General features: G+C 38.9%; 1 protein-coding gene across 1 annotated transcript in view; it reads left to right on the top strand.

Annotated features, from left to right (window-relative positions):
* Positions 1 to 17,023, top strand: part of ZDHHC20 (zinc finger, DHHC-type containing 20) — a 25,760-nt gene extending 8,737 nt beyond the window's left edge. The window contains exons 4-12 of the mRNA XM_010010980.1: positions 975 to 1,044; positions 2,249 to 2,281; positions 3,124 to 3,244; positions 9,398 to 9,521; positions 11,085 to 11,211; positions 12,543 to 12,632; positions 13,761 to 13,876; positions 14,269 to 14,346; positions 16,496 to 17,023. Coding sequence (XP_010009282.1) covers positions 975 to 1,044; positions 2,249 to 2,281; positions 3,124 to 3,244; positions 9,398 to 9,521; positions 11,085 to 11,211; positions 12,543 to 12,632; positions 13,761 to 13,876; positions 14,269 to 14,306 — 719 coding nt within the window. The 3' untranslated portion in view covers positions 14,307 to 14,346; positions 16,496 to 17,023. The remainder of the gene's footprint in view (positions 1 to 974; positions 1,045 to 2,248; positions 2,282 to 3,123; positions 3,245 to 9,397; positions 9,522 to 11,084; positions 11,212 to 12,542; positions 12,633 to 13,760; positions 13,877 to 14,268; positions 14,347 to 16,495) is intronic.
* Positions 17,024 to 18,901: the final 1,878 nt, after the last annotated feature.

The following is an 18,901-nucleotide window of genomic DNA, read 5'->3' as shown; positions in this document are numbered from 1 at the left end:
GGAAGAGAAACATCATACTTAAGGCTAGAATTTAAGAACGAATAAATGTTACTTCATTCCCATCTGTAATTCAGTACAAAGCTAGTTACGGGCTATTTCTGTATTTGCTTTTAATATGTATAGACATTTTGATTTCAACTTGTATATGAATGATCTGTGAAACTGCTGTCTTATGCATATGTATATTCTTAAAAAAAAATCTAGCTTTTATATGTATATAAATCTGTTTCTTTTTATTGAAACTAGGAACCCTGTAGAGTTTTCCAAAAACATAAACTACTCAGAATACTGTTACCAAAGTTGTGACTTTCCAAAGTCTAAGGACACCTGGCATTTCTGAATATAAGCCTCCCTTTATGGGAATCCCAGTCCTAAGTTCCTAGAGAGGTCTGGGAAGCTCTTTCCAGCTCTTAGCAGTTCTGCTTAGTTGTAGGTGTTGCCTTTCCTCCCCCTTCCAAACTGCTTGTGCTGATGTCTTGTTTCCATTGAGAAGAGCCTGAAGGCTTGTTTAAAAATATCCAGGAAAGATGAGGAAGAGCTGATTTACTGAACAGTCTGCTAGATAACAATTTGGTGAAGAGGATAGAGAAAGCTAATGCGGAAAGTTGGCTTGCTGAAAGAACGTGTTTTGACAATGGGATGTTTGAGTACCCTGTCCAGAGGGGAAAGAAAGCAAGCCACAGGGGATCAGTGCCAGAGGATGAAGGATGGGAAGTCTGGGAAGCCGAAGAGTAAATGGAAATGGACTCAGTACAGTGGTAATAGATCGAAGTGTTTAAAATACTTTCATATTTTACATTTCTTAAAAAAAATCAGAAGTACATATTCTATGAGAGTAGGCACATGAAGGCCTGTGAGAACAAGTGTGGTAGGGAAGGGCAGGAAGCTCTTTAAGATTCAGTTCATGTTAAGGGAGAAAACCTTTGTAAAATTAAATGAGTTCTAATGACTTGACCCTTGTCACTTAAATGCAGCAATCAGATACTGTGATCGATGCCAGCTAATCAAACCCGACCGCTGCCACCACTGTTCTGCATGTGACATGTAAGTTACTGTATCTGAAATGATGGGTTTTTCTCTCTCCGGTGATCATCACTTTAGTTTGTTCATGTCTTTGGTGTGTCAGCCCTGCACAACAGGTTTTATTATTATTTGTTCCTCTCTCAGACCCTCAATACTTGGATTTAATGAAAGAGCAAAGTTCCTCCAGTTGGTGTAATATTCTTATTGTTGCCCCATTGTCCAAAGCAGCAGAACTTTTTAGGAAACCTGCTTGAGGCTTTGTAAAACAGTGCTTATATTAATAAATAAATTAATTAAAAATCAGCAATTGAAAGTAAAGAAAGGCAGATCTGAGATACCAGCACCAGCAAATACTTATTATAGAACTATTATATCTTGATTTTGCAGCATTGAAACAGATGTGTGCTATTAATAATGCTAAAAATCTTAAGAGATTGACAGTGGAATTGCATTCCTTAACCATTTCAAAGACATCCCTCTTATTCCCTAGCTTGATTCTGAATCATCAGATGAATCTGTAAGGGCACTGAAGACTGAAGCTATGAGTGAGACTTCAGTAGGCTGAGCTTGAGGAAATGTAGTTAACTGAAGATCCTAATACATGTCTTTTGGCTAAAATCTAATTTATTAGCAAATACAGTGAATGTGTCTGAAATGTCTAGTGTCTGTCCTTATACTAGAACTGGATGGAAATGGCATGTGACTGTTCAGATTGCCCACTGCGCTGCTCTTTTCCTTAATTAGCTTTAAAAAACAAACAAGCAAGGAGCAAACAAAAAAAGGTAGCAAAAATAGCCCTAAGATAGACTTAGTTGGAGTGAATGCCAGGCTAACATACTTTACCCACACAATGCTTGAAGGATCCTTAGGATTTGTTTTCTCTCAATGTACATGTAAAACTAGCATGGCTTAATGAATTACTGCATGGTGGTGCTCAACAATGCTCCGCCTGTTAATTTAAGAGACTCTGTTCAAAATTTCTGTGAATCTCACTTGGTCTTTTTGTGTGAAAGGACGTCTGCTGTAGTACAGAGAATTGGCATGAATTGAGAAGGACTTGAAAAATATACAGTGTGGCAGAATACTTTAAAAAACAAACAAAAGAAAAAGAAAAAACCCAACACCACCACCCTCCACCCCGCCCCAACCCCAAACTGTAGAAGCTAGAAGTATGTGTCTTAGAAAATGTATTTTTTCCTTTAACTTGCTGGAAATTCTCTTTCAGATGTGTACTAAAAATGGATCACCACTGTCCATGGTAAGTTTAAAGAAAAAATAATCAGTAATAATAATGAATGAGATCCCACATGAATTAGATTCTGCTTCAAAAGTACAACTTTGAAGTAAAACTAAGATTTTTCACATAACTTCTTGAGGCTTTAATATGTGAAAATAAAGCTTGCTCCTGATGTGTTGTAACATACTGTTACAGGCCCAGTAGCCCAAAACATGCAATTTCTCTTTATATAGAGAAACCCTGGCGTTAATGAGACCTGAGAAAAATGGCATTTCTTCCTTTTGTTTAGTTTGGTATTGTTACCAGGAGAAGAGATACCCACTATGCTGTGAAAACAAGTAGTTCTCAATTCTGGATGATACATACCTAAGACCTACTCAGACAATTACTCTTCTGCAGTTTGTATTCATTGGTAGTCAGTAAAAGTATTACCTGCTGTCACTATAAGAATACTCTACCAGTAGTTGACTTGAAGGTGGTTTTGTAACCACTGAAATTAGAGAGGCTTGTATTATCTTCCATGATGGCTACAATTAGTTCATAGCATGTGAGATTCTTCCTATACAGACTGTATGTATCATATGCTTTGCTAGCTCATGTCCTGTCCCGTAGAACTTCATGGGGGACAAAATTTATGTGAGGGGCCCACATCATTTGGCCTGAGGAAGACGATTTCATTCAAAATGGTGGCTTAAAATGCTTCTGGAACACTAGTGCCAGACTGTTTTGGACATACCACTGGCATCATACACATTATGCTCTGTAAAAGCTGAATGTATTGGGGTTTTTTTATTTTTTGTTTCTTGGTTGTTTTTTTTTTTTTTAATATCATAGTAACCTCTTTCTCTTTCCCCTCCTTCTAGGGTGAATAATTGTGTGGGATTTTCTAACTACAAATTCTTCCTCCTGTTTTTAATGTATTCCTTACTGTACTGTCTGTTTGTTGCTGCTACAGTCTTGCAGTACTTCATAAAGTTTTGGACAGTAAGTTCTAAGGCTTTTTTTTTTTTTTTTTTTTGTTCTTCATTTGTTTAATTCTGCATGTGTTATTGGAGGCTGTATCAGCATGTTGTCACTCACCATTTACTCTGTTCCATAGTTCGTTACCATTAACAGCATCAATCAAAGTGACTGAAGCAGGAGAACCATCTGAATATTAATGAATTAAATGTATTACAGTGCCCAGGATGAGTAATTGGGGGAAGAAGTTCCAATGAGGACACTGTGCAGTTTCTCTGTTCCATCAAAATCGAGTGGCACAGCTCAGGTTTTTTTGAAAATATTGGGTATAGATATGTAGATGTAGAAGGAACTGGCTACATTAAACAATTATATATATACATAGAATTGTGTGTGTGTGTATACACACGTCTATATAAAAAATAACGAGAAATGTGAAACATAAAAGTTTTGTATCTTCCTAGACTTGTCTATGGGTAATCTGTTACCAGATAAGGCAGATTAATTTCTTGGGACCTGACCAAGCTCTGTTTTGCAGTCCCTGTATAGGCATGTCTGAACTTCGTGCTAGTAGTTTTTATTGATCTGATATGGGTGGAATGCTAAGTTATGTACAATGTTAATGATATACATCTCCTTTGCAGCTATTGTCAGTTGTCAAATGATTGATACCATACACACATCTTAGTAGATTTAGTAACATTATGTGAAGAGCAACCATTCTTGTACGACTGTGTTATATTCCTCCTATAAGTTTTGTTCCAATCCCACTGCAGGCTAAACAGAGTGTCTTCTGGTGGTGGTCCCTTTCATCTCCAAAAGTTTGTGATGTGCTTTCCTGTCTCTAGGCAGAAGAGCGAGTGTTGAAATTCCCTTAATCAGTTTCCATTAACTAGCATGGGAAAAAGCATTGTAAGTGGAAGGCTCTCCATCACATCTTTATAAGTAAATAACAGCACTTAGTTCTTAGATGTTGTTCCTGCCAGTAACTGTAGTTGTAGAAAGATTATTGGAGCAAAAAGATGTTGCCATGTGGAGTAAGAGAAGCTTGATCATGTACTCAGAGTAGCTGTATTTTTAAACAGTTTGCATTATACAGGTAGGATAAATGGTGCAAAAAGTATGTTTGTTTATGTTCATCTAAGTCTATGGGTCTTAACCTGCCAAAGTACTATGTTCCTCTTAATCTGTCAGTTCTGTGTAGCAGCCTGTCACTAGAGAGCAAGGAACTAGATGGGAATTGAGCTGTGTCAGTATTGTGTGAGATGAAAGCCATGAATATAGTTATCAGTCCTAGCCGTGGCTTGACAGATATTTCAAATGAAATGGTCTGATTTCTGCTGTTCAGTCTTGTGTGACTGTAAATAGATAAATTTTTAATTTGTGAATGTGCCACTCCCAAATCTGTCTGGCTGCTCCCAGCACATGGTATGCAGTGTCTGGTGAACCTGTGGATATGCTCTTACATATTTACCAGTCAGTGCTTGAGCAAAGAAACCCAAGGAGCTTACTTGGTCACCTCACTTCATAAGTATTAGTGCAAAAAACTCTGCAGGACATCTGACCACAGTGAACATTTAATGTCAGCTTTTGTAACAAGGCTCTTCCAAAGCTCATCAGACAGAATACTGAAGTGGACCCCTCAGCAGAGGATATAAACTTAAGAGGGAGATATTTATTTATTTATTTATTTGGTAATTATTTAGTTGTTAACAGTGCTTCGTGCAAGAATGGGCTACTTCTGAAATGTGACCATAAAAAATAGAGTCATGTGCTTGCATTTGTTGTTTTTGTTTTTGGGTATTTCCAAGACACAACCTGGTGATGCCATGGTCTTACCATTAGAGTAGGTCTCTGAATCACTGTACTCGTATTAAATCACTCATTCCATAAAGCTAATATTCCTCTGATTTTTAAAATAGCCTGATTAAAGTAGACTTCCAGAAAGAGGTGGCAGTAATCGTGTAGGCTTGCAAAATTTAGTATGTCTCTAGTACATACGCTTTTAGGCAATTTCTGTTGACTGCAGAAGAGAGTCTTGTAAGCTTCTCTCTACATCTGTATCCAGATCAGAGTAGAGTACTGCTGACATGTGCTGTCTGTAGACTGCTTCAGTATGTTACTAATGCTCTGCTTCATCTGCTACAGCATCAGACATATTACCGTTTTGACATTTTCTGTTGAGGCTTTCTAGATGTTAGTTTTGTCCCCTCAAAGCTTGACTATCAGAAATGTATGGCTTCAAAAGGCATTGTTTCTTTTTTTGCTTCCTCGCTGATGTTTTTCAGATCATCATATATACTGCTGTATATATCCAGTGTTGGGATGGAAGATGAACTGCTCCTTGGGGAGTGTAGCCTTGGGCACTTCAGACCTTGTAGTAGTGAGGTTGTGAAGGTGTACATGCTAACTACACAAATTTTAGCAATCCATTCTTTTGCACTATGGATAATACTTGCATGGAGACACAGCACATATGCAGATACTTGCAGACCTTGTGAGATATGCACACTTGCCTAACTCTTCTCTTGAAGACAGTCTTGTTTCCCACTTGCACATGCAAGACACCTATGTTCATGCTCTACTGCTCATACAGTGGTGGAACAGCCACACTGGCTGTAAATGTTTGCTACAGGCTTACATGCTCATGTGGATGTTAAAACCTGTTCTGTAGATTAAGGGACTATGAATGACTCCTTTTTTCACACTGATAACTACTTTTCTTGTACTCATGAAATTTTGGTTTCTACCTAGGAAGTTGTTAAAGACGAACAGATAAAACCCCAGTTCAACCAAATGTGTTTGACACAAACACCAGCGCTGGCTGAATGCCCAGTCCTTGATGCCTTGTTTACATAGTTAATGGTGGTACTTCCCAGTGTATATTTCTATCTACTCTCATTCTTGCTGCACTCCCTCGCCCTTGAATCCTCTATATTTTCCATCTGTTTTCAGTGTCTTTCATTGTCCTCCAAATTATTTTGGCAGTCCTGAGTATAGCTAATTCAAGGACATGGTATTTGTGCTGGGTAGATGGTGCATGCTTCTGCAAAACTTCAGTTGTATTAACAAAACAAAAAAAAAGGAGATTCCAGATCCTTAGTTAGAACTCATGCCTCTTGCATGTACACATAAAGACAAATACCAGATCTTTTGAGGTATTTTGAGATTTAAGCTAGATCTAGCTACTAAAAAATGAGCAATCAGTCAAGCTTTGACAGCACTTTTTTTGTTGTGGACTTCGTTTGAAGTTTTTTGTGACCTGATATATGCTCAAGTGACTCTATGCTTGTGAAGGAGTTTGTAAGAGGACTCTTTAGAATAGTGACTGGCTTCAGTTTATTATGTGTGCTCAGTAGCCCACATTTTATTGTGCAAATTGCTTCCTTTTCTAAGCTCAACTCTCTCACCTGCAAGTCTCTGCTTCTGTGCTGCTGAGCATAATGTTTTTAAATAACAAGTGTCAGAGTTTCACTCTCTTTTTGCGTGCTATGGCTGCTAGAACAGAACTGTGAATAAGCCTGTTACACACACTCAAAGCCTGCATGCTTCTGTCCTGGAAGGAATTGGCCTTTTTTGAAAGATGCTTCAGCTCTGCAACTGTCATTCAAGAATTTACAACCAGTGGCCTAAACTGGGTAGACAGAAGAAATAAATGCTCCCTGGAGATCATGCAGATTAAAAATGGGTAATCCAATAAAATTCCTCTCAGGTTCTAGACCTACTGTTTTAGGAAGATGCAACTGGAATAAACTTGTATTTTCTGGCCCACAGAAAACACAAAAGCTAAGCTGGTACTGATAGTAGAGTTTCAAAATGAAGAATTGCCTGGGAAGTCTTTATCGAGAACCATTTTGTTTAAATATGCAATTCCAAAAGAGTCATAGAAACAGAAGCTACAAAAATGAATTAGGAAACTGGGGAACACTACAGTGTGCTCTGAGGTAGGAGGAGGAGGAGTTATTGTAGCTTTAACATGAAGCTTAGGAATAAGTGGCAATTTGAGTATGTGTTTTGCTAGCCTTGATTTCAGTGGATTACAAAACACAACACATCCCTACAGCAGGGAGAAGAGGGACTGTTGCACAAACTGTCTAAGCAAAACTGCATGGATAAAAAGGCAGTAAATAAGGAAACTGACTTTAGACGGCAGTTCAAAGAGCTGAATTCTGTTATCATTTGCTTACTGTAGCATGATCTGATGGTAGCCAGCATTTTTGAATTTTTACTCCAGAGTAAATCCTTGGGCTTTTCCCTAGGCTTTCTGCACAGATTAGTGTAATTTAAAAGCCATACGTCTTGCCTACAGCAGAGTCATTAAGCTCTAGCATCTTCGCTAAGCTGACTAATACCGCTCTTTAGGTATAAAGCTTGGAATTTAAAAGCTAATTTAAACTAAGCTTTCTTCTTTCTTTATTTTCTTACATACTGGTTCAATTTCCAATGTTACACTCAAGATACATCCCACTAAAATATTTCAGTACTGAAGGATACTGGAAAGAAGAAAAACTGTACTGATGTGTTATAGGTTCCTTTTTTTTTTTTTTTTATGGCTTTGTCTGAAACTACATCTAATGGCAACAATAGATGAGTTCTGAAGTCAGAAAGATTTTGTAATTTATAAACAACTGCTTTATACCTCTGGAGTGTTCTGAGCTTTTCAGACCTTTCTGAATGGTTTCATCATACAGAATATTCACATAAGCATTACTTACAATGCAAAGAATGCACCTGGTGTAGTCAGGCTGTTCAAGCTGAGGAACCACTTGGAAGTGATCCAGAATAGCAGTACTTCTATGTTTCAGTAGCAGATTTCATACTTTGGAAGTTAGTGGTGTCCTTTTACGTACTCTTTCCTCCATTCTCTTGGAGATTGGGGGCTCAGGCTGCTAATGAATGTTGGAAATGGGCACGTCTGAGAGCACCAACCATTTTGTTCTTAACAAAGCCTGTGCTGTTTTCAAACACTTTGTCTTAACATAATACTAGTGTTTAATAAATTGTCTTTGTTTGCGCAAAGCTTTGCCACAGGAAAGCTGCAGAGAATTGTCCAAAGGTAAAATCCAATATTGCTGTAACTATTTAAATACTGTTCCTGCTGTAATTTTTCTAAGCCAGTCACCCATGGTAATTATTTACACCATCACAGAAGAAAGGAGACTTGTAATCTGTTGCCTATTAATATAGGCAGTGTACAGGGATACAGATACACCCATGTGCACTTGATCTTGGTTGAAATGTGTTTTAGTGTAAAAGAAAAAAATCAGCCTTAGATAAGTGGGTATACTGAATGAGCTAATGGAAAAAGTAATGGCAATAATGCTAACTAAACAGCTGAATAAAAATAGCCTCTATGCTTTCATAGTGCTGTTAAAGGTCAGCAACTTAAAAGTTCTATGATTTTGAGGCTATAGAACTGGAATAGTATTGTACAAATCCCACTGGCCTCTTGAAAGTGCAAGCCTAAAAATACCTGGGCTAGGGGGTGGAATTGACTATCTGGTATGGGTGGGAGGTTTTATTTTTTCTAATCTGGTGGCTCTACTGAAACTGTTTTTCACATATATCTTCTGGTGATTCACTTCTGCCTGGCCAGACATGGCAGACTGGTTTTGGTAGGCACATGCTGGTTGTTGCCTAAACTTCAGAGATAATAAAAAATTGAAGATCTGTCCCAGGTCTTGTCTCTAGTTGTTCAGTCTTAGAAACACGGTATGACAGCCCTTCCCCTTTTACTGTTCCTCACAGCAGTTCAGAAGCAGGTCTCTTGCTGGGAAAGGGTTTGGACATTCTTGTTGTGTTTTCTTCCTTTCAAATAAAGTGATTTTGGACATGTTTTCCCTGTGTCTCTTTGGCTGTGGGTGGACAGTTAACATTTTTTTTTAGTATAGGAATCTTTTTTCCCTTGCTCCTTACTATGCATTTAAAAACTAAGATGTGAACGTAGGCACTCATGCTACTAAACTCAGGTTGAGGAGAACCCATTAGCTTTCGAGTCTGTTGTATACCAGTCTAACATGACATGAAATGAAAGCTGGGCTTGTGCTTTTTTACCTGTGAAAAGTGAGGTGGAAGACCTATAGCAGAATGGGTGTGGCAGAAAAATGTTTAGTGACAATGCTGCATTAGTTGCTAAGAAGTATTAATGTATTAATCTCTTTCTTTCTTTCTCCCTAGAATGAATTGAATGCAAAATTCCACATCCTATTCCTTTTCTTTGTGGCAGCCATGTTCTTCATCAGCATATTGTCACTCTTCAGCTACCACTGCTGGCTAGTTGGCAAAAACAGATCAACCATAGGTCAGTTAATTTGAATGTGGAACTATTCATTGTCCAGAAAACCAACAAGTCAATGGGAATGTGAGGTCTACAGGATATGCCATTGAATATAAACAGGTTTTTTAAGTATTGTGCAATAAAAAGCATATTTAGTGAAAGTAATTTAAGGTGAAACATGGGGAAATGAAGCATATACATGCTATACAGGGGTCCTCTTCTGGGGCCAAGTATTCAGATTCATGATGAATGTTTATTTCTTCTGTTTGTACTTTTGAGATCTCTGAGGCACTGTGCATTTCTATGCACGTGTTTTTATATAGTGTTAAGTATGTAACTTAATTGCTACTTGTGAGTAACCCTCTTGTTTTAATACTTTGAGTAGCTGGGTGGCCCCAGCCCAGGTGAAGGCTCTACTGTATATTAGCGTGCTATGTTTTGAACTAGATCCAAAAGAGTATTCTAATCCTGAGAGAAAATGGACCCTGTTAGGAAGTGGCTTGTAAAAGCAGTGCGATAAAAATGGAAACACTGATGCGCACTTCTTAAATAATGAAAGATTCGCATAATTTCTATGCCTACATGTTTTATATGGCATTGACCAGCATAAGCAAGTTACGTGCATGAGCTAAAATATCTGACGTTCTTGCTAAATCATTTTTTTAAGTGTTTCTTTCTGGGGTGGGGGGGATAGGGACTGGTGGGTATTTCCACAACTGAGTTAAATCAAAATCTTATACCTTTCAATGGAATGCTAGAATTTTTTGATGAAGGAAATGTTTTGATTGCTTGATAGGAAGGTTGTTTGAATCCTTTTTCTTCTAATATATCTGCAGCTAGGGAATACTCAGTCTCCTTTTTAGCTTTGAAGAAAATTTTAGCATGTTCCTTGCCCAAAAGTCAGTGGTCACAATTGGTAACCCAGTGCTTTATTTACTGTCTGGATCATGATTGTAAAAAGACAAGCTGTTGGTATGGGGAGAGCAATGAGTCCTCTCAGTACTTCCCAGGGGTGTAACTGGACTGACTAGAAAAATGGTGGTGGTTTGCTACAGCACGTGATGTGTCTGTGTTTCTAATGTAATAGATATCATCTTTCCCTGATACCATGGGATGCTCTTAATTCAACTTCAGACCTTGACAGAAGTGGGGAAAAAACTGTCCTGTATGGGTTCAGGTCCAGTGGTGTTTATGGTAAATTGGTTTTGGAAGAGGAAGCCTTCTGCTCAAAGAAGGTTTCACAGGCCAAAGAGAGCACTAGCCACTAATGGATAAGGGGTGTGGTATCTTTGCCACTTTGGCATGCTGATGGTACGTAGCTCTGTCTCAGAGGTTAGGTTAGAGGAGAAAGAGAGAAAGATTACTGTTCTGCTTATGTGACTTTCTTACCTTTCATTTCTGACAATAACCCTGTGATTATTTTTGTAATGCTTTCTGATTACTCAAAATTACTTCCCCCCCCAATAATATACATCAAGATTGTCTCAGCTTGCCCAACACTTTTCACAGTAGAGAAGTTTGAATCTGTTTATTTGTCTTCCCTGACTCCTTATCACTTTAGAGATACTGCATGTTTTTCTTTTGCAGAAACATTCCGTGCACCTACATTTCGAAATGGTCCTGATAAAAATGGCTTTTCTCTTGGATGCAGCAAAAATCTGAGGGAGGTTTTCGGAGATGAAAAGAAGTATTGGCTAATCCCTATCTTTACCAGGTATTCAGTCTGAATGGGAATGAATTGGGAATAAATTGATTCCGTGACTTTCGCCTTGCTTCCCCTTCTCCTAAAACAATAAGGAACAGCTGAAAAGCCAACTTGTAAATCTTGCATGATTAATGTTGGTGTAGGGAAAATGTGCAGGAGAAAACTGAGCAAACTGTGTGGGGTTTTCATTCAATGACAAAGGCCTTCCAGATACAGAAATTTGGAAAGGTTTGAGAAGTATATTTCAAAAATTGTACACCTTTGGGCTCTAGTATTAGTGTCAAATTGTAGAGCAGAAATCAGCAACTCAATGGAGATCCAAATGCTTGAACTTCAACTGCATTGGAACAACATCAGTTTAAAAACACCCCCTCTTACCCATAAGAACGTTTGACAGCTTTCCTTTTGCTGTAGCTGACAGTTTCAGTATCAAAGCTGCCTGAAAAAGTGCACATAAATAAGCAGCAGTGCAAAAAAGTAACAAAACCAAAACAAAAAACCCAAAAAAAAAAACCAACCAAAAAAAACCCCAAAAAAAAACAAAACACCACCAAAAAAACAAACCCAAAAAAACCCTGATGCAAAACACTGGTTTAGAACTTCAGCTGAGCCAGTGGTAGGGAGTCGCAGACAAGCCTCATATAAGCTTGAAGCAAGACTGACCTGCTGCCCACTCCCACCACTCCTGATAGTCAGCAGAACTAAGTAGGAGCCATGTTTCAACATTGCTTTTGGGGATAGTGGATCAGTTTAACAGGTTGGTGAACCTATTTGTGAAGCTGAGGTCTGGTCACAAGCAGCAGAGGTAATAAAAAGATCTTAAGTTGCCTCAGCTGTTTGCTGAACTACCATGACAGAAGCTATACTGTAGATGGATCAGGCTGTTTTGCCACCACATTTTATCCTGATTAAACTTGCTTTAAATGAAGGCTTAGCTAACCTCAGAATGATGGGTGGAGGGAAAAGCACAGCCACCAAAATATTATTTATGCTACAGCTTCTGGGGTTGTAAATACAGATAGTCTGACTACATGTGCATGGTGGCTTGGGGGAAGACTAGGGCTACAGTCTACAGAGACACCGTGATGTTTTTGAAATACATAGGCTAGTGCTGTGCTCAGTCGTCCATACTGCATGATAAAGTGGGAATCATTTGAGCTCCAAGATTTAATTAACTGATCATCTGGCTTAGTGGTAGAACTGCCTTGCTCAAGTCCAGAGTTCAGTGCTGCACTCAAGTAATTGATTCAAGCCTGTAGCGTTTGCCTGTTGCATAGGTACTTGTTCAGTTCATTAAAGTGAACTACAAACAGTAATTTGAATCTTTGTTTCTGGTTTAGTTTGGGCGATGGGTGTAATTTCCCAACTCGTTTGGTGATTATGGATCCAGAGCAACTTGCTGTCTCAAGCCAAAATGAACCTGCCAAAAGGTAACTGTAGGATTTAAGATACTGATTTTGTACTGCTCCATACTTAGAGAAGAATTTGTTTCAAACTTATTTTTTAATTTTTCATACTTCTTGTCATCTTCAGAGTGAGTTTGTAAGTCTTCAGAGAAGGACAGACTCAATCAAGACTAAAAAGTGGTATTGCTTGATGCAGAAAGTGTTTTCTTGGTTTTGACCTATTACACAGGAAACAGTAATGCAGAAAGTGAGAGAGCTTACTGGCTCTTAGCAACAATCAAAATAGTCCTAGGGGAGGCTGAATAATGGTCCACGGAAAAAAACAAAAACAAAAAACAAACTTAAGATTTTTTTTTTTGAATGAGAAGCAAGGTGGTATTTGTATCTCACCTCCTCCAGCATGCTTAAACAAGGGATGCTGAGACACGGTTTGCAAGATCATTGTGGCTATTTGCTGGCTTTTAGCACTGGAGGGGTTTTAGCTTGTTACTTTTTACTCCTCTCAAATTTGCATGTTTTGTATCTTCAGTGTATTTTCAAGAAGTCTGCTTTAGATTCAGAGACACTCGAGTATGTGACACTTCTGAGGGTGTTTACATTTGCCATTTTAGAAGCCTTCTGTGTTAGTTTCATGAGCTAGTAGCTGATGTTGTGAGCAGCAGTCACCTTATTTATCAGGCATTAAGGGGTTCAAAGGTAATACTGTGAGGAATTGGCTTCCAGTGCAACATAACCTGTGGAATTTACAAAGAGCAGGACCTTTGTGCGAAAAGTAGTGTCCTTTTGCATTAGAAAGATGTTCAGCAGAAAGCCCTAGCATTTACTGGTGGGATAAAATGGCACTAGGTTGTCTTTGAGATAGTACTGGTTACATTTTCTTTTCAACTGTGTGGCAGTAGCTTTGTTGTTCGTACGTCATTTCTTGTCTATCAGTCTGTGGTTTTCGCCATTAGAATTGTGAGTGGCCTATGTCAGGTAAGGGTTTAGACTGATGACTGGAGCAAACCTATAGGAGAATTAGGGTTGGGGGCAGGGGGCCATTTTTATTCGACAGTGTAGGGTTTTGTTTGCCTTGCTCTGAGTAGCTAGAAATGTCTGAAATAAGCAGCTCCTGCCATTACAGAATTCGTGTTGACTTTGCTTACTTCTCAGCTCTGGACCAAATCAGTCCTTTCCTACTCGACCACTCAGTGAATCACAAAATCGGTTGCTAACCAGTGACAGTCAGTGGGTGGAAAGTGTCCCTGAAGAGGAAAATGTTAAATCAGGTAGCCTGTGCTGTAACACTTCTGATGATGCTATGGTTTTGCATGTGGCGGGTCTTTCCATTTTTTTTTTAGGCCTAAAAAGTCCTTAAGAATTGGTTGAGTCACGTAGAAGAAAATATGTTCCATAGAATCACATCAGCATGTTTAGAAGTTAAGGGTAACTTGTGTCCCATGCTCTGCTCTAAAATGAGTCATTACACTAAGGTAATGAATAGGTAATTCCTGCTTTCACACTTCGTGTTCTAAGACTGGATCTTTTCCGTTGGATTAGGGGAGGAAAATACTTTTCTAAAACAGGCACAACATGATAAATGTGCTTTCTGGTTGGAAGTCTTTGCTATTTGTTGTGCAAATCTGCAAAAACACATAATTGAGATTCTCTCACATTTTAGGTGCAAAAAAGCATATTATAGTTTCATTGGAAAGCTGATCTCAGTTTATTACTAACCAACCATCTCAGTGAGAAACAGGTAAGACCAATACAATTGCATGCCATTTCTGTATGTGTATGAGTAAACTAAAATAGGCATTTCGAAGTCAAAAGTTACTAGTCATTGAGTGCAGAGGAGTCCTCTGAGTTGGATGAGTAATAGAAGAGTCTAAATAAAACTCGGAATGGCTATTCAGAAGACAAGAATGGGAGTAATGCTGTAGTGCAGGAAACATGGCCTGGCTAGATCTGAGATGAGTCAGACTAGTCCTGTAATTTAGATTGAAGGGGATAGTACTGGATTTGTTACCTGACCAGGGAGAAGAATCTAATCTGACAAATAGCCAGTTTCAAGATGAAGTGCTGTCTTGGAGAAGCACTGTTCTAAAGGAACAGCTCCAGAACTGTCTTTTTTTAATCGCGGATCGGTGGGATATGCTCTGCTCTTTTAAGAAGCTGTGTGTGCACAAGGAAGGCGGGTCAATAGGTAAATAAATATAGGTGTCTGCGTAGGGACTGCTTCGTCACACTCGGAATTGACAGTGATCTTTTATGTAAGAGCTCTGTGGGCACTTGGCATTTAGGAAATACAGTGAGTGCTGCTGCATATATGAAAACTTCCTTGGTGTATTTCCAGTGACTAAATATTGAGCTCATACTGTGGTGATCTTATAAGCACCCATTAAATTTTCCTTTCTGGAAGAGAAACATCTTACTTGGACAACTAGCAACTGTTGATGCTGAGGGCTGAGTCGTTCACACACACCCTTGCCTTCCCTCCTTCCCACATGAGAGACAGAACTTGCAAGGAATTCCCATTGTCTTTGGACAGAAAACACAGTATTTGAGCTTTGTGAACTCAGTAATTTTAGGATCACACTTTTTCTTTAATAAGCTTTCTGACTTAGAATCACTGTTTTGGGAACAGGCTTGGTTTGTTTTGAAGAAAAAAATGTATCTAAAAGGTCTTTGTGGGGGATGGTGTGATGCTTGGTCAGCCCGCTCAGTGTGAACTCATACAAAGCCAAAATTAGATTAGTTGGTGGTACTTCTGAAAAACCTACTCAGCCATGAGACCCCACCAATGATGAGTTTGCCTTTCACTGCTTTTCTTAAAATGTGCAAATGCATATTCCAAGCAAGGGACTCCATTCAGCCTCTAGCTCTATAAAAACTAATCTGATCTAAACAGGCTACTAGGGCTTTATACTCTCCATAGAAAGGGATAGGTATCTTCTGAGAGCTGTTCATCCCCAGCAGCCTTTGGTAGGGAATTAGAGAAAAGTCTTAATCTTTCTTTCCACTGACCTAGAGAGGGAGCGTAAGTGACTGGCTTAAGCTAGACGATTAAGTGGTAATAGTTTGGGATTTATTTCCTTCCTATCCTCCCTCTCTTCCTAAAGTCATGCCAAGTTTAATAAAGCAAGATTGAGTACTTTTTGAATCGCTATTGCCCAAAATGATGTAGTTTCAAAAGTTGTATGAATAAGTAGTGCATAACGGCACCCAAAGCAAAAGCATTTTGGTGTTATCTCGAATAACAGTTAATTCAGTAGCACAGTGTTCCAGCTGTTCTGAATTCAGTTGGATTTGATCACAGTTTCTGTAGGCCAAGATGGTTAATTCCAGTCCCCTTGCAATTGTAAGCAACTATGCAAGAGCAGTGAGATACAACACCTGTTCCATGCACTTCTGTATACCCTGGAACAGACCGATAGTTGTATTTTTCAATTCTTAACACACAGCATAAGCAATCAATGGGAGTCGTGCTGAAGAGTAAGATTCCCATATTATTCTAGAAAAAAGAATGTGATTGGCAAAAGAAGGCCAGTCCCCCAGCCTGACTGAGGCAAATGTCATTTATATCCCCCTATCAGTTTGATTCAAAATGAATGTGCAATTCTTGTTAATTCTTGTGATCTAAGAGACTTCAGCCACAGGTCAGTGGTGATGGATTGAGGTTCTCAGTGCAGATAATCTTCTATAATATGAGGTTTAAAACAAAACAAAAACAAAGCAAAAAATCCCACACCTCCCAGAAGGCAAATTTCAAGCTGACATTACCTTCACTGCTGTCCTGCATGAGCAGTCTGTAAATCAAGTTACCTACCTGCATTCTTGTAACACACTGATCTGTTTTTCAAAACTAGTGGTACAATTTAATTAATTACCTTTTTTTGTTTCACTAGGTTTCTGCAACGCATCTTGTGCTTGAATATTACTTAATTTTGTTTGGAAGAAGTTGATCAGTAAAATATGGAACACAAACATTTTAGGAAGAGACAAGAAATTCAAGTTTCTGCACAGTACAATGGATTCTTGTAAGCACTATTGCAGAGCAGGGAAGTTAAGACAGATGCCTTAAGATTCTTAATGTGCATTTATGCAACACTGAATTATATACTGCTACCAAAGGGCCAAACCCTGAAGTGCCCTGCTTGGATGCACGAGGTCCGGAGTGGGAACTATGCATTTCTGTTATGCTGCAGTGGTGGGGGTTGATTGCAGAGACTCCTACCTCCCCACGGGCAAACTTCTTACCTTAGGCACTGCAGAAGTCACATCCATAGCAGGTCTCCAGGGAACAGAAAGAAAAAAGAAAAGGAAAAAAACAGGGAGGGGGGTGGAAATCAACATAGAGCATGGACAGTGAGTCTGAGGTGTGACTATATGTAGTTCAGACACCAAGTGATGGGGAAGGGACTGGATGAAGTCTTCTCCCCTCTTCCTGTTAACCAGTCTACCCCATGATCATAGCTCTACAAGTCTTTCAGGACTGAGGATTCCTTCTGCTGGCTGTGCTTTGGAGCAAGGCAATGCCAACAATGTAAAAGCCTTTTACCTGGGTGTTGCTTTCTTGCTATAGGGATTGACACCTCTCCCCATTTTAACTTGATTTATTTAACCATATCAAGAATGGAGCTTGAAGAAGCAAACTTGTTTTTTTGTTGAAAAACATGATTATTTTCCAACACTTGTCTATCAGCATACAAAGAAAAGCCAATCCAAAAAGGAATTAACAGTTCTTACATTCTCTGATAATGTTTGCAGCGTTCTGTATAAAGCAGTAACAAAATGGTAAAGTACCCCTGAGGAAAACTTTATTGCAGTTGTGTGTTGTTAGAAAATGGAACTGGAAGAGTACTGCTTTTTCTGTGGGACTCTTGATGGTTTATAAATACTGTTATACATTTGTTTTATCTTTTTTAATAAAGGCACAAGTTTTTATTGGTTCTGAAGTACCATTTAAACAAATCTCAAGTACTTACGAGAAAATTAGAGTTGGGTCATACATCTGTGTTAACACACTGAAAACCTGTATGCTTTAGTCTGCCACTTTCAAGTCCAGTTTGTGATGCTGAAATTGCTAAAGATTGAGTGCTTCGTGCAGTGGTGTACCTGTTCCCAAAAGGCAAGATGTGTTTCCTGTGTGAGGAATAAAGTTCATCCTAAGCTCAAGACCGACAGCAAACACCATGGGTGGTTTTCCCCTTGCTTCTCTATAGAAGACTGCTATCTCATCTTTGGGTGGTGTTGGAATTTTGCACCTGGAAGAAATTACAAGTACTACTTCCCTGTCTGTAACTTTTCTGATGTTCAGCTGATGCTGATAATAAACAGATGTGAGCCCTTTTGATACAGACTGAAGGTAGTACCAAGTAGTATGTTTATGATGGAGATGCTAAGGTGTCGAGTACTGTAAGGTTTAAAGCAAGTTGGGTTTTTTTCTTTGGAAATAATTTTTTCTTAGATATTAATCTTTTAGAACAAGAACACTTTGAGAACTGATGAACGCGATTGGGTGACTATTGGATGTTCTTGAGATAGAAGTAATAGTCCAAACTTGCATGTTTTATAAATGTTGCAGAATGTTTCTTCAAACTTTGTACAAGGAATTTTGCATTTGCTAATTTTAAAACTTAAAAAAACATTTGCTACACATTAATCTGAAAGGTTTAGCTTTTTCTTGTCAAGTGAGAAATGCTCATCTGAACATAAGCTTGCAGCAGTAATGCACCAGCAAAATTTCTTGAAAGAGATGACAGAAGGCTGCAAGTTTAAGTAAGTGGCTTGTTCTGAATACCAAAATTTGCATCCCCAAACACAGGTGGGAAGTGTAATGGAGGGGCCAGGGTATCATGTGTCTTTTACTACATCAGTGTGTTACAGCTGAGATAATACATACATGCTGTCACAGTTTAACCCTGACAGCAGCTGAGTACCACACAGCTATGTGTTTGTTTCCCCTGGCCCTGGTGGGATCGGGAGAATCAGAAAAAGGTAAAACCCTTCAACTGAGATAAGAACAGTTTAATAATTGAAATAAACATAATAATAATTGTAATGAAAAGAGCAGGAGGGCAAGAAAAATAAAGCCCAAGAACCACAAGTGCTGCACAATATAATTGCTCACCACCTGCTGACCGAGTTGGGGAGGACAAACAGCTGTTTGGCTGTTGAGCTCAAGTAAACTTTGGTACTGCTGCCAGCAGTGGCTAGGGGCTGTCAGGGTGCTCTAGGAAATGGACCCTTTGCCCCATCTGCTGAGAACTTGCAGTGAATGCAGCAAGAAGAGCAGGAGGAAGATGGATCCT

Source organism: Nestor notabilis, unplaced genomic scaffold (genome assembly GCF_000696875.1).
Source record: "Nestor notabilis isolate BGI_N333 unplaced genomic scaffold, ASM69687v1 scaffold30423, whole genome shotgun sequence".
Classification (NCBI taxonomy): domain Eukaryota; kingdom Metazoa; phylum Chordata; class Aves; order Psittaciformes; family Psittacidae; genus Nestor; species Nestor notabilis.
This window is presented reverse-complemented; position numbering and strand designations above follow the sequence as displayed.